We start from the raw sequence: 16,445 nt of genomic DNA, 5'->3' as shown, positions 1-16,445 counted from the left end.
CCAGAATAATAAAAACATTGATGCACATGAACTTTAAAAGACGTGTTGCAGCATGAATTTCTCTTGATTGCACAGATTGTTGGACACATTCATAGTCTTATGGTAATTGTGAGGAACTGTTTTCTGTTTTTGTTTTGGCATGCCAATCCGTGTAGGTTGATCGATATACTTTGACTGATTTGATTGCATGACCTTGACATAATTGGGGCTTTACATTAACCTCACTATATTGTTTGGATTGCAACCGAGCTCTCAAAATATATTTTTAAACGGTTTGCTTTTAACAGTGAGGTGAGGGTGAGTTAAAATTGGTCAATGCGACAAGAGCACACTGCGCTCATATCACCCATTTAGTCAGCCTCTCACTCTGAATGCATCTATCACTGGAATGGCAGCAGGTTGTCGTCACTCTCCCCGCTCGTTTTGGTGAAATCATACAGACAAACAAATGATGATGACGCAGGGTTTTATTGTAGGCTAAATATGTAATTATTGCTTGACTATAGCTAATGAGTACACATAGGGCTCTTGAGACAGGTAGTCTAGATGTCGCAATTGAATAGGAAAGAGCAAGAGAAGCATTCATTGTATGACCATTGTTTTAGGAGCAAGTACACATGCTTTGCATCATATTAATGGTGTAGTATAATTAATCATATGTGACACCTTAATTGCCACTCAAGGTATTGCTATTGATAGGGAGCCATCCTTCATCAATCCCTTAGCTTTAGGAACCCAATCAGTTGTGCGTCAGCCTTGCGCTTTAAGGAAGTGTAAATGCAGCATTCTGTCTCCATGGGAGCCTCCTTTGAGGATTCTGTGTCCCGGAGGAAAAATGGAAATATTAATTTGGTCGACACGTCAATGTGCATTTTGTGATAGGCTACATCATTCGTGGTTCCATTTCAGGTATTTGACCTCTAAATAGTAGCTCATTACACAAAACCTGGGCACGACTGTCATGACTAACACGCACGTAAATAAACGTTAAAAGATGACAAAAGCATACACATCCAATCACGCACGTACGCACACACACACAAGGAACGCGCACCATACCGACAGACACACCAGTGAGCAGGGGAGATACATTCATTTGATGCCTATGCAGCAGTTGGTCGCTTGTCTCTGTTTTTGGATCGTTTCATCTAAATTATCAGCTGTGCCTTTTTACATCGTGAAGAGCAGATTATGCTCATTCCGGAGCACGTGGAAATCTATCTGTAGATACGGGGCTGCTGAGTTAGCGTGCCTCTCCAAGGCTTTGGTGAGCGCAAGGAGTCAGTCGTATTGGTGCATCGGCTGGAGACGAGTAAGAGGTGCGGATAGAATAACTGTACAGCCTGAAGATCCGTAAGAAAAGCAATAATGGGCTCGTTAATGTTGAGATAATTCAAACAGTGAGTGAGATTATGTCCCTGTGGAAATTCCGAGGACGGACTTTGCGCTCCCTCCTAGGGGACGAGGGCGCGGGGGGTTGTTCCCCAGAAGATTAGCATACAGTTTCTCCCTATGGAATGCGGAGACGTTGCGAAAACCCCCTCCCCGGTATTGAATCTTGGAAGGATTTATTTTTCTTAGGACTATTAAACGAAATAAGCTCAAGTGACGTTATTTGTGTTTCGATGTGAGAGAGATTGGATAACAGCAAACATAACCATCATTTAATTTAAAAACATTGACGACGGATGACTGTTTCGACCTTTCTTTACCTAATTATTAGGTTTAGCAAAATCTACATGTTTGGGCCGCAGCAAGCAAAAAGTGTTTACTTCAACGTAAAATAACTGTTGGCTTTGATCTGTGCCGGAAGAGCAGCAGCAATTTTTCCTGGGAACAAGACCGCTGCTTGGATAATCTTTGTTGAGTTGCAAATTGGTTTGGTCGCTGTCCATGGTGTTCCAGGAATGGTGGAGACGCTAAGTATCGCTGTTATCGGAGCTCCCGGAGTCGGGAAAACTTCCATAATCCGTCAATTTATTTATAATGACTTCTCAGAGGTTTACACTCCAACCCGAACCAGGTATGTGTACAGACCCTCTGTCATTTTGAACGGTAACATGTACGACCTGAAGATTTTGGATGTCCCGCCAATTTCGTCATTCCCCTCAAGCTCGAGCCAGGTAAGATAGAAAGTGACTTTCTATTTGGGTTTTTCACTTATAGGAAAGATACTAGCATTCTCTTATTGGGCTCAAAATATATCCTAGGCTTTAATGCTATAATTTCGAGATGTGGTAAGTGTTTGCCTCATTGTCTTAACTTACCTTTAGGCTATCAGAACCTATTTGGCCTCACGCTAATAGTTAGAGCCCTGGAAAATTACCATCGCGCGCTTCTTCAAAAGACATCTGTTGCATTTTGTTCTTAATCAGATGCCCCTTAGAGCAGTAGTTGCTATGGGGACCTGATGTATTACTTCAGTGGTAAGCCTAGGCTATAGGCTACTTTATGTATTTGGTGTTTTAAAACAAACGCACGCAAGCACACACACTCTCTCTCTTTATCTCTCTGGGCTCCTCACTGCATTATATTGCCACCCTCAGGCAAAACGAGGGATGTTTATGTCATATTGATTTGATCCATATGTTCTGCCTCTATGACTCCATAAGTAAGTCATTATTGGCTATTTGCTCCTAGACCCACGACCAGAGGACACTCAGCTGCCCAGCCTCAGGGCACCTGAACCTGGCTGGGGTGATGGAGACTGTCTGCCTGGCTGAGGGGAGTGATGTGTGCTCTTATCAGAGGAGGAAACTGGAAGCACATGTGCTTTGACTTTGTTCGAGCTGGCACACAGATCCACAGCCCATCAAGTAGCATTCAAGTGTTTGGAGTGGCAGTAAGTGCTACAATTCCACATTGAGTCATAAACTCTGAATCGATAGCAAATGGTTGAACTTACTGCTGCTAAAACACAGCATGCTCCAACATAATGACCAATGCATTAAATGAGTAAAAGTCGAAATGGAGATTCTCTTAGTGACCTTATACAGCAAGCTCTAGCTCCATAGATATGCCCTGGCAAGAGCAGCTAATGTCAGATGAAACACCATACAGTAGTTGCAGCTTTTTCCACTGACAGCCAGTGGTTTGATCAATTCAATCTATTTTCTCAAAGCTGTTCTGCTTTGACAGCACTTGCACCAGTCTCCTGCTCTCTCTGTATCTCCTTGTCCTCGCCTTAAATGAGTGACAGACACACATGCATATATTAGTGTGTGTGTGCGTACATGCTTGTATTCATGCTTAAGGGTGTTTCTGAATGTCTAATGACACCCTCACACACCAATCTTGACCTCCTTACTGGTCCACAGAAAGCCTGTCTGTTGTTCCCTCCCTGGACCTGGCTGCTGGGGCTCCAGATGGGGTTCTCCAAGGTTACTACAGAGCTGGCTGGGAGAGCTGGCTGGGAGAGCTGGCTGGGACTGGCGTCAAACACAGATATTACTGATAGTTGCCAGGCTTTTGTTATTGGCTGAGGGAACGTGTTGCGGCCTTTCGACTCCATTGCAAGAACTGTATTTTTTGGACAGGTGTGGTGCCACTGAGAAATTGAGATCAGGCCATGGAGGAGAGATCAGGCCATGCAGCCAAACAGAAAGCCCTCTGAATTCAAAATGGGCATGCACGGTGCTTCCTGTAAACAGAAGATTCAACACACTGAAGAGTAGTCAGCCTCAACCCAGCCAGGCACCACCAGACAGAGCCAGCAGGAATGCAGGAGAGAATTCAGGATTCTAGCCATTTACAGGAGAGAGAAAGAAAAGAGGAGAATATGACAACTGTCTCTTAGTATGTGTTAAAAGGTCTGCAGTGTGCTTCATTGTCTCCAATCTGTGGAGTGGAGCGCCTCAACACAATCAATCTGATTTTCTTTGCTCTTTCTTCAGCTAAATGCCTCTTAGCCATCATTAGAGCAGTCTGGCAAGTGCAAACAGCAGGGAGAAGACAGGATGGATCACATTATAGAGTCTGCAAGGTGTGTGTTTGTGTCTGTGTACAGTACAGTACAGTACAGTACAGTACATCCCCAGGGGCCTCGTCACATAAAAATGTGTAAATTGCACATCTGTTCTCTGACTCCTACATATATAATGCTGCATGAGCATTGTTGCTTTCCTTTCACACGTTACAGCACCATGATTCATTATGTCTGCACATAGATTAGTTATATCTTTCAACAGTTGAATACTTAAATGGAGAATTGGTTGAATATGTACATAACAGCCTCAACCTCTTCAGAGAGCAGTTTAAGACATCGGTATACAGTCTCTAACCAACACAGACATCTCTACCAGTACTTAGGTACATTTTAGTCATTTAGCAGATACTCTTTTCCAGAGCAACTTACAGCAGTGAGTGCATACATTTTCATATTTTACATACTGGTGCCCCCCGTGGGAATCAAACCCACAACCCTTGCGTTGCAAGCACCATGCTCTACCAACTGAGCCAAATAGGATCAGGGAATAATTAGTTGAGTGCAACAAGAACACTGCTATCAGGCAGATTTGTCATGGTTCATTTCCTCAGGAATGGCTCTGAGAGCAGAAGCCTTAGCATCTCTTACTCTTGTCCTCTGTGTTCTGTTCTGTAGCCCAGCCTCTGAACCACCCTACCTGGTCTTCCTTTACTGGCTGTGACAGGGATGGTGAGGCATTCCCGCTTTCCACTCCGAGCGAGCGCTCTCCTCTTTTACTTCCATATTTAATGAGCCAGGAGGCCCATGGTGGTCCGCAGAGAGGTGGCTGTCTGGGCCAACATCACAGGACAGAGCGCTCTGGAACAAGAACAGACCCAGGGACTCGATTGAGATTTACTCTCATTTTATTTGGAGCTGATAGGATTAAAGCACAGTGCCCTGCTGAAGGCCTTGAGGGAATAGAGAGACTAATAGAGATGAGAGTGGGGCTGCTGCAGCCTATTAGATAGGTTAGAAAGAGTCTAATGCCCACCATAGAAATCCAGATTCACTAAATGAGGTTCCTCTTCCCCCACATGGTACCAGGGGAGGAAGATGGTGAATAAAGTGATGTGCGTCAGTATGTCTCCATGTTTATGGAAGGGGCCCAGGTTTCTGTTAGGTAAGTGCATGCAATAAAGGACGTAGTACTTGTACTTTGGCTCTGGTCCATCATCTAGACTCAGGATGTTTACTTGTTTAGGTCTCTTTAGGCAGGCAGGGCAGACGCCCCTTCATTATTTAACTTTGGGGATGGTAACAATCATTTATGTTCTGGCGGGGCTGCTGTCTGTTTTAATTTGTTGCTGTTTGCATTCCCAGAGCATCTGTCACAGTTTATCGATAGGATGTGATGACAGATGGACTTAAGCCTTACAGTGGATCCCATTCAGATTTATTCATCTTCTGATATTGTATCATATCACCATGACTTCCACACATAATGCTCTCTCGCTCTATCACTCTCTCGTCTCTCTCTCGTGTCTCTCTCGCTCTGTTTCCATTTGCTTCTCTCTCTCCTACTATGATAATGTATACTAATTTTATTAGATACACCATCCCGTTCGCTCCTACAGACAGTGAGTTTGCTATATAAAGCAGGCAGACAGGCATCGAGGCATTCAATTACTGTTTGCAACTTTGAGCGTGGTATGATCATCAGTGCCAGGCGCGTTGGTTCCAGTATCTCAGAAACGTCCAGTCTCCTGGGATTTTCACGCATGACACTGTCTAGGGTTTACAGAGAATGGTGTGACAAACAGAAGTCTCCAGCCACCCTAGCCATAGACTGTTCTCTCTGCTACCGCACGGCAAGCGGTACTGGAGCACCAAGTCTAGGTCCAAAAGGCATCTTAACAGCTTCTACCCCCAAGCCATAAGACTCCTGAACAATTAATCAAATGGCAACACGGACTGGCAAATAACGGCAGAGCACAACAGTGGTGTGCAGAACGGCCTCTACAAAATACACAACTCGTCGGTCCTTGTCACGGATGGGCTATTGCAGCGGATGACCCCCGGGTTCAACTCCTATCAGCTAAAAACAAGAAGAAGCGGCTCCAGTGGGAACTCGATCACTAACACTGGACAATTGAGGAGTTGAATTACATTGCCTCATCCGACCCGGTACTAGATGCGTGTACCTAATAAACTGGCAACTGAGTGTATATAGAATACAATGTATCTATTTTACTGTTCATTACATCAGATGAATCAGAAATGTTGTCTTTCTTCTGGATACGCTCTCTTGGCCCTTTGTCAGCCTCTGCAGATAGGCTCTGTCACACAGACTGGCAGAGCAGGTGGAGATGTGTGTGTATTAAAAGGCCGGCGCTGTCATCAGAGTCCGGCAGCTGGAGGAGACAACAGATCAGTGCCATCTTAAACCCTAATAAACCCCGCAAACACTCACAGGTGTAATGTGGGCTTGTCTCACTTGTGAACAGTAACTCAATAAGTCATGAGAAGCTCAATCCCAAAGGGACAGAATAGTGTCTGAGGTATGTCTCCAGGTATAACCCTTCATGACCATGCTCTCTTCTCTCTGGATGAGCTGTGATCGGACACCATTACCGTCTTTGGGAGCAGTGGGATGCCAGCTCCCTCACATCCTGGTAAAAAAGTGACCAAGGACCTGGGTTGTCAGGGAAACCTGCTCTGTTTGGCAATTGAAGGGAGCAGGCTAAGCTGCGAGTTTTAATAGTTTTCAAAGAGCCAACTGGAGAACATATAAACACACACACCTGTGTGCTCTCACACTCACACACACACATACACACATACACACGCACAGTTCCAATGTGTGTTTACTTTCTATAGCTCCTTTCCACGTCCTCTTTTCTCTCTTTCTCTGTTCTCTTCTCGGTCCTACAGGTGTGAGAAGGTGGAATAGTGAGTTTACAAGCCGCAGTGTTGCCATCGTTTCTGTGTACAGAGCTCCACCTCCACATAAAAAATAGTACTTGGATGACAAAGAGATATGAGCCGAGGATGCAACCTGTATTTTTAGCCCACAGAGAGATGGGGGTGCATTTAACACACCTACTGTAGATAGAGAGGGATGTGATCATGTGTACTGCTTAAACGGAAAAGAGAGATAATAATCTGGAAATAGGAATTGATGGGGAGTGGGGGAAAATGGGGAGTGGGGGGGCAGAAAGAGGAGAGATGGTAGAGGAATGCTGATGATCTGTCATCTATGGTCACTACCCCTCTTTCATTCCTCCTGGAAAACTATAGAATAAACCCGCAGGGAGAAAAGGCAATGACAGCAAAAATGTATAGAACTGAATCTCCCTATGTACATTCTTTTCACTGTCGACCATTATGTATTTTCTTGTCCTCCCTTCTCTTCCTCCTCACTCTCTCCCACCTTTGTGTGTAATGATCTCGGTGCCACATTGCTTGCCTCCATGGCTGATCGGCCTCATTATGTTTCAGACCTACTGTATGTGTGACTCTCCCTTCCTCCCTCTCTCTCACACACACAAACGCAGTGGTGCCGAAAATCCCTCCAAATTAAATAAAAGCTATTATTCCTCGTCGACATGGATATGTTACCATTGTCATCATTACAGCTCACATTGGTCCCTATCTCCTCTCAGATTCTGCCCCATTACTGCTTCCGATTCCCCACCCTGTTGATCCATCCATCGCTCTACCCCTCCCTCCCCCCTCTTTCTCCATCTCTCCTTCTCTGTCCCCCAGCTAACAGAACCACTTTTAGATTAAACTCAAGCAGGTAGAGCTGGTGACATATAGAGAGAGAGTGAAATTGCGTAAAGTGAAATACACTACCGTTCAAAAGTTTGGGGTCACTTAGAAATGACCTTGTTTTTGAAGAAAAGCTATTTTTTGTCCAATAAAATAACATCAAATTCATCAGAAATATAGTGTAGACATTGTTAATGTTGTAAATGACTTTTGTTGCTGGAAACAGCTGATTTTTTTATGGAATATCTACATAGGCGTACAGAGGCCCATTATCAGCAACCATCACTCCTGTGTTCCAATGGCACGTTGTGTTAGCTAATCCAAGTTTATAATTTTAAAAGGCTAATTGATCATTAGAAAACCCTTTTGCAATTATGTTAGCACAGCTGAAAACTGTTGTGCTGTTTAAAGAAGCAATAAAATTGGCCTTCTTTAGACTAGTTGAGTATCTGGAGCATCAGCATTTGTGGGTTCGATTACAGGCTCAAAATGGACAGAAACAATTAACTTTCTTCTGAAACTCCATCAGTCTATTCTTGTTCTGAGAAATGAAGGCTATTCCATGCGAGAAATTGCCAAGAAACTGAAGATCTCGTACACCGCTGTGTACTACTCCCTTCACAGAACAGCGCAAACTGGCTCTAACCAGAATAGAAAGAGGAGTGGGAGGCCCCGGTGCACAACTGAGCAAGAGGATAAGTACATTAGTGTCTAGTTTGAGAAACAGATGCCTCACAAGTCCTCAACTGGCAGCTTCATTAAATAGTACCCGCAAAACACCAGTCTCAACGTCAACAGTGAAGGGGAGACTCTGGGATGCTGGCCTTCTAGGCAGAGTTGCAAAGAAAAAGCCATATCTCAGACTGGCCAATAAAAAGAAAAGATTAAGATGGGCAAAATAACACAGACACTGGACAAAGGAGTGGCCAGCACTGTCACCGGATCTCAACCCTATTGAGCTGTTGTGGGAGCAGCTTGACCGTATGTTACGTAAGAAGTGCCCATCAAACCAATCCAACTTGTGGGAGGTGCTTCAGGAAGAATGGGGTGAAATCTGTTCAGATTACTTCAACAAATTGACAGCTAGAATGACAAAGGTCTGCAAGGCTGTAATTGATACCAATGGAGGATTCTTTGAAGAAAACAAAGTTTGAAGGACACAATTATTCTTTAAATCAAAAATCATTAACCTTTTCAACGTCTTGACTATATTTCCTATTCATTTTGCAACTCATTTCATGTATGTTTTCATGGAAACAAGGACATTTCTAAGTGACCCCAAACTTTTGAACGGTAGTGTAGGTCTTTAAGACAACTTTGAGTCAGTCAGGTAGCCTGCGGTAAACCAGACTGAAGCCATAAAACATGTCTGACTCACGTTTTGTGCATAATGCTGGCCCAGTACAGTTCTCTGAGCTACACATGGCTGAAGTCAGAAATAGAGAAACAGAAAACTGGCAGAGGGCCAGTCTCCTGTCAAGCGTAACACTTGGAACACATCAGTACTACACTGTTCAACCCTGCTGTACGCAATGACGGGAGGGCAAACAGCTGACAGATGAATAGTAATGATTTGCTAACAATAATTAAAACACACAGCACAATGGGAGTGATTTGCTACAGCCATTAAGGTAATTGCTTCAGCCATGACACAGTGACCCAATCACCTCCCTCCCGCTATCTCTCTCTCTCTCTCTTTCTCTCTCTCTCTCTCTCTCTCTCTCTCTCTCTCTCTCTCTCTCTCTCTCTCTCTCGTCTCTCTCTCGTCTCTTCGGTTTACATCTGATTCCCCACCAAAATGACTTATTGACAAACTCCCTGTTTAGACTTATCTACAGAATAAACAGGATGCATTTAGAGTACTCCAGTGTTATCCTGTTGATTCTCATTACTGCAATGACATTCCGCTCTTCTTGCCGTATTGATTTCTCACTGTCTGTTCAGAAAGCTAGTGTTGGAGGTGAGTGAAGGGGAATGCTTGTGCCCTCTGCCACCTCGCCCACTCCTCCACCCACTGCCTGTCAGCCTGGTGGGGCTCAGGCCAGGGCTTATGTTCACACCCTGTTGATCCATCCACCGCTCTACCCTTCCCTCCCCCTTCCTTCCTGTCCATCCACCTGCTGCTCTTTAATCTCTCCGCTTCTCTCTCTCTCTGCTTTCTCCTTCCTTCCCTCCCTCCCCAATCACCCTCTTCCCTTTTTCTCTCCCTCCCCCAGCTAACAGAACTCCTAATAGATTCAGCTCACGTAGGTAGAGCTGACGACATAGAGAGTGAGAGAGTGAAAGGGTGTGAGAGAGAGAGAGATAGCGGGAGGGAGGTGATTGGGTCACTGTGTCATGGCTGAAGCAATTACCTTAATGGCTGTAGCAAATCACTCCCATTGTGCTGTGTGTTTTAATTATTGTTAGCAAATCATTACTATTCATCTTAGGCTGCTGTTTGCCCTCCCATCATTGCGTACAGCAGGGCTGAACAGTGTAGCGCTGTGGGACTGATGTGTTCCAAGTGTTACGCTTGACAGGAGACTGGCCCTCTGCCAGCGCTCTGTTTCTGTGTTTCTGACCTCAGCCATGTGTAGCCCAGAGAACTGTACTGGGCCTGCATTATGCACAAGCCAGGTAGAGTCAGACAACGAATTCGTTCTTAACTGACTTTCCTAGTTAAATAAAGGTTACATTAAAATCACACCTCTGACTGACTCAAAGTTGTCTTAAATCTATTTGACTCTACGCTATTTCAATTTCAACCAAAATGAAGAGGACAAAACCTCCTGACAGCTTTTGAATAATTGAATGTGATCTGTGACTACTTCTGTTTCAAAAACCTGCTAAAAGAACTCCTGTCCTCACAAGCGTCACTGTTTTATGGGAGATATGGGAGCAGAATACATGCCATTTGAAGATGTTATTTTGGTCTTGAAATATAAATCATTTATAACCCTGTTTCACTTGTCAAGTCAGTGACAAGTGAAACAATATGTCTTCAATATCCTTCCTATTTTTGGATCTTTGTGTGCCTGTAGTGGGTGAGTGATGTCTGTCTATCTCTCTTTCTCTCTATCAGGAGTGGCTGGACCTACGCTGCAGAGGGGTGCGTAATGCCAACGCTTACATCCTGGTCTATGACATCTGCTGTGTGGAGAGCTTTGAGTACGTGAAGATGATCCGCCAGCAGATCATGGAGCACAGGTACGGGAAAACCACAACACAGTGACAAATATGGACCAATTAGGTAAAACAGCTGTGGAGAGACCCATACACGGCTACAGAAGACCAGCAGTCATGTACTGTATGTAAAAGAGAAAAAGGACAAAAGACATCTGTCATTCCGACTACAAGCCTCTGCACCTGCATTCATTTGCATATTGATAGGGGAATGAATGGCCCTCATTTGTTGAGCTCTGAAGAGATTCACATCTTTGCAGCTCTGTGACGGGACCTGCCTTTAAACTGCAGTGCACCATCCCTTCCACATGTACTAGTGTTTGCTCCTCCTGAGCTGCAGGTGTGAAAAGCTAGATGACCTGCCAGGCTGTCCTGATCTGTCCTGGATAGTCTGACTGGCTAGCTGGCTGACTGGCTGATTGGCTGGCTGACTGACTGGCTGATTGGCTGGCTGACTGACTGACTGACTGGGTGACTGGCTGACTGACTGGCTGTCTGGCTAATTGACTGGATGACTGACTGATTGTCTGTCTGGCTGACTGGATGACTGACTGGCTGACTGACTGTCTAGCTAATTGACTGGATGACTGATTGACTGTCTGTCTGGCTGATTGGATGACTGACTGGCTGACTGACTGTCAGGTTGATTGACATAGGGTGAGGGAAATAGGGAGGATGGATGGATGAGTTTCCTGGTGAATAAATCGGCATAATCGAGTAGGGGACATCCAGATGCAGGTTATTGGGATTTGTGTGGGCTAGAAGGATGGGAAGATGCCTGGGAGGAATTTCCCCTGTCTTTCTGCTGCTGCTTACTCAACCCACTCCAAAACAAACACACACACACACATACTGCACTCTCTCACACCCGCAAACATTCTCCCTCATCCAGAATCCCTGCCTTGTCAGTTTTCTGGCTGTGTTTTCTTTCTGCCCAAAAGCCCATAGCTGCCTTCCTTTGATGTAATGAAGACTCTGACAGCTCACACAAACACACACATACACACACACACACACACACACACACACACACACACACACACACACACACACACACACACACACACACACACACACACTCTTCTAAACCGCTGCTCCAGAGACCTTCAGGCCTGGATGGGTATTTGAGAGGGTAGCAGATGCCTGCTTGGTGTTGGGATTAATGGGGTTGGTTTTATGTCACCCCACAGCCTCATTACCAAGTTGAATTGAAACCTCTCAGTACAAGTAGCTAGTTCGGACTGTGTTTATATGGAAGTGTTAAGTTATGTCCACCAGAAGCTATCATCACATCTCAATTAGATGCAGGTTCATCTTGGATATATAAATCCTGAAGTGAAATTGAGCATTTTATGTAGGTCAAGGTGTTTCCCTATTGTCCATTTCCCTTTGTATTCTTATTTTGTTTTAAACATTGTCTTTTTATTAATATGTTTGTGTTTAGGGGAGGGGGGCTCTTTATGTGTGTATGTCTGTGTTCTTTCTTGAATCATTGCATTTGTAACTCAACCTGCTAGCAGGGAATCTGAGCTTATTGTATACAATAGCATTACTGTCAGCCTCACTTGAGTCATCACTGCTTTAGCCCAGCTCGCAGCCTGCCATACAGCTTCACAATCCAATGTGCTGTGAGAAACATTTCCCTCCACATTTAGTCTCTGTCGATACGGAGTGTGGAGGGAGGCCCCTGGGGCCCCAAAGCTCTGATCCACCCCCACACACCTCCAACACAGTCAGAGGAATCAGAACACACACACACACACACACACACACACACACACACACACACACACACACACACACACACACACACACACACACACACACACACACACACTGTGGCTGTGGGTAGACACTACACAAGCCCCGACATGTACAGAAACACTCATACTGCAGAAATCCTCAGACACAAACACCCACTGACCTCTCTGGAAGAAGGTGTCTCCAGTCTCCCTGTCATGCTACTGACCTTCACAATGTCACGAAGAGGGGGAGGGTGAGAAGGCTCACTTACTCACGGACCAGGACTCTTCATCAATGCAGTCACCTTTAAATCCGTATTTATACACAGGATGTGTGGAGAATAGGAATTATGTGACTGGGATTTCTTTGTAGATGTTGGACCACATGTTTGTTAGCTAATCACATTGGAATTATTTTTCACCTTTATCCCTGTGCTCTCTCTCTCTCTGTTCCTTCCCCCCTCTTCTGTCTTCCCTGTCCCTGTCCCTGTAGGGAGGGTAGCAGCAGTGAGGTTCCCATCCTTGTGGTGGGCAGTAAAAGAGACCTGCAGCGCCAGCGCTTCACGCCTCGCAGGGCCGTCTCTGTGCTGGTCAAGAAGACCTGGAAGTGTGGCTATGTGGAGTGCTCTGCCAAGTTCAACTGGCATGTGGTCCTGCTCTTCAAAGAGCTGCTGGGCATCGCTGTAGGGCGTGGCATGAAACAGAACCACACCCCTGGGATCCGCCTACAAGGGGCGCTGCAGAGGAACCGCTGTACTGTCATGTGACCCAGTGGACTCCCTCCGGTGTAGGGTGAAGTTGCCCCAGTTTTGCAGTTTCCCCACTAATGGTAAAGGTTAGGATTGAGGGAGGGGAAGCTGATCCTAGATCTATAACTAGGGGAAAATACCCCCCAGAGCACTTCCTTCCCTCCTATGTCAGAGCCATTGGAACCTCAGTCACACCTCAGGGGGAATGGTTATACAGAGAAGACTTCTATCTAAATGGCTGGAAAACACCCCGAGGCCTCCTGCTTTACTGAGCTCATTTTCATATGAGGTTTATCTGACTCGAACCCTGTAGCTACTAGGACTGACATTGGTTCCTGTACTAGACGTGCATCTTTATCACCTATCACAACACCCCAGTTCTGTCACAATGTTCCCATTGAGAGGAAGGATGAAGAGGAGGAGGATGAAGAAGAGGTTTTGTCAATGGATTTCGAGGAGTAGAACATCTACTTCCACAGCTCTGGTCACAGGTCACCCAAACAATTATCATCACACCACAGCTCTGGTCGCAGGTCACCCAAACAATTATCATCACACCACAGCTCTGGTCGCAGGTCACCCAAACAATTATCATCACACCACAGCTCTGGTCACAGGTCACCCAAACAATTATCATCACACCACAGCTCTGGTCGCAGGTCACCCAAACAATTATCATCACACCACAGCTCTGGTCGCAGGTCACCCAAACAATTATCATCACACCACAGCTCTGGTCACAGGTCACCCAAACAATTATCATCACACCACAGCTCTGGTCGCAGGTCACCCAAACAATTATCATCACACCACAGCTCTGGTCGCAGGTCACCCAAACAATTATCATCACACCACAGCTCTGGTCGCTGGTCACCCAAACAATTATCATCACACCACAGCTCTGGTCACAGGTCACCCAAACAATTATCATCATACCACAGCTCTGGTCGCAGGTCACCCAAACAATTATCATCACACCACAGCTCTGGTCGCAGGTCACCCAAACAATTATCATCACACCACAGCTCTGGTCGCAGGTCACCCAAACAATTATCATCACACCACAGCTCTGGTCGCAGGTCACCCAAACAATTATCATCACACCACAGCTCTGGTCGCAGGTCACCCAAACAATTATCATCACACCACAGCTCTGGTCGCAGGTCACCCAAACAATTATCATCACACCACAGCTCTGGTCACAGGTCACCCAAACAATTATCATCACACCACAGCTCTGGTCGCAGGTCACCCAAACAATTATCATCACACCACAGCTCTGGTCGCAGGTCACCCAAACAATTATCATCACAACACCAGGTGTGGCTCTGAGCTCCCCAGATTGCAAGGCAACAGCTCATACATCATGATGGTTGAGAGCTTGTGAACTGTGTGCATCTAGTGGGAATAAGTACCATTACTGACATGACTAGGTATTCTCCCCATATTAGCTTAGTCTCATACATGTGAGTGGAAAGAATGCAACTTCTTTAAATGTTTTCCTTTTTTTAAACGTGAGGTAAATAAATGCCCTGGCTGTCATACTTGAAATTGCATTATTCTAAGATCGATGCACCATAGGAAAGGCTAGGTTACAGGGGTTGTGTGGTAAATGTGGGTGAGTCAACAAGATGGATGGCTTACTCTTGGTTTAGTACATCCACATCCTCTTTTAGGGGTAGCAGCACCAGAAACCACAGCTCTCCAAAATGCCCCCTAAACAGTAAACCATTTCATTTCTTGTTCAGGAATTGTCCTTGTACTCCAGGCAAACAAACATTCACTGATTGGAGGTGCTGGTACAAAATTATAGTGCTGTCACTCCCTCTTCTCATTTAAAGTGTATTGTTTAGAGGGGGATGTGAGGTTATCTTGCATCAGAAAAACCCTGCTGTCGCTATCATGATGAAGGACTTTAATCCTCCCTTCCTCCTGTCTTCCTCAGTCTGTGTGCTTCTGATGAATACATTATATCAATGGTGCTCTGGGGCCTGCAGGAAGCTAGAGGGGATGTCTGGCACAGATATTGAATGTGATGCAGGAATAGTAGGCAGTGGTTTTAAATTGCTTGTAAGGTTAAGCCCAGGTTGATGGGCAGGGTTAGTGAAACAGAAGGCCAATGGAAGGAGAAAAGAAAGAAGTAGAGACTATATTATGGGCAATAAAGCTGCAGAGCACCTTGACCAGCACGACAAGTTGTATCCAACCACAGACACCCTGTACAAGTCTAGAATGCCTCACATAGAATGTATTAAACCTCCCTGCTCTTGGATATACCCAGACCACCACACACACTGCTCTTGGATATACCCAGACCACCACACACACGAGAGCATACACCCCCAGAGCATTCCAATATATTAGCATCCTACCAAACAAACAGAATACTTTTTTGCAGTGTCTGAATTGTGCAAGATATTTATATTGTTTGAGAATGTGGTAAACATGTGTCCTGTGATTGCAGACACCCTGTGACAATGTTTGCACTGAAAATGAGTATCTGTATTGTACGTATGTATGTGCATCATTGATTTGCATGTTGTTACTGCCAAGCCAGCAGGTCAGGGTTTAATTGCACTGGTGTGATTGTGTAGCTGTAATTTCTTTACCTGTGTGTACTGTATATGCTTATTATCGGAGACTATCAAAAGCAGTTGAGAGGTGTGTGTGTGTGTTGTGTGTGTGTGTGCGCACACAGGCTCCATTTTACTGAAATGATAGTTAGACAGATTTCTAAAAGAGAAAGATTATGTAGCATCTGAAAGTAATGGTAATTTCTCCAGTAACATGAATGGCCAACCATTTCAATGAGACTGTTTGTGTGAGTGTGTCGTGTTCCAACATCAAGGGCTACATTTTCTAACAGAAACATCACCTTTTTTTCAATAGTAGGTGTTAGCTGTTTTGTTTTCGACAATGGTAAAATTAAACGTGTTGCCCACAATAACCGGCCTTCTTGTCTCTTAGTCAGTATTTTTTCATTCACACACTAATACTAGTTCATTATGATTATGCCTCATCTCAATGACTCAGTTGTTGCCCAGAACACTGCCACTAGTGATACCGCTCCTCATGCGCATAGGTGATTCCACACGTCACATAAATGTGACA

At 45.0% G+C, this 16,445-nt stretch overlaps 1 protein-coding gene across 1 annotated transcript; it reads left to right on the top strand.

Moving 5' to 3' along the window:
- The first annotated feature begins 1,048 nt into the window (after positions 1-1,048).
- rasl10a (RAS-like, family 10, member A) lies at positions 1,049-16,286 on the top strand. Its single transcript, XM_014161233.2, has 3 exons — positions 1,049-2,123; positions 10,743-10,867; positions 13,079-16,286. Exons 1-3 carry the CDS (start codon positions 1,908-1,910, stop codon positions 13,350-13,352), a joined length of 615 nt encoding a protein of 204 aa, XP_014016708.1. The 5' UTR covers positions 1,049-1,907; the 3' UTR covers positions 13,353-16,286.
- Positions 16,287-16,445: the final 159 nt, after the last annotated feature.

This window comes from Salmo salar, chromosome ssa20 (assembly GCF_905237065.1).
Source record: "Salmo salar chromosome ssa20, Ssal_v3.1, whole genome shotgun sequence".
In the NCBI taxonomy this organism is placed as follows: Eukaryota; Metazoa; Chordata; class Actinopteri; order Salmoniformes; family Salmonidae; genus Salmo; species Salmo salar.
The sequence above is the reverse complement of the archived record's forward strand: the minus strand, read 5'-3'. Positions and strand labels throughout refer to the sequence as shown.

Excerpts from the sequence above, each read along its gene's own strand:
- rasl10a (XM_014161233.2), top strand. The coding sequence starts at position 1,908 with ATGGTGGAGACGCTAAGTATCGCTGTTATCGGAGCTCCCGGAGTCGGG. Across the intron at positions 2,124-10,742 it reads TCCCCTCAAGCTCGAGCCAG|GAGTGGCTGGACCTACGCTG; the intron begins GTAAGATAGAAA and ends TCTCTCTATCAG. Across the intron at positions 10,868-13,078 it reads CAGCAGATCATGGAGCACAG|GGAGGGTAGCAGCAGTGAGG; the intron begins GTACGGGAAAAC and ends CTGTCCCTGTAG.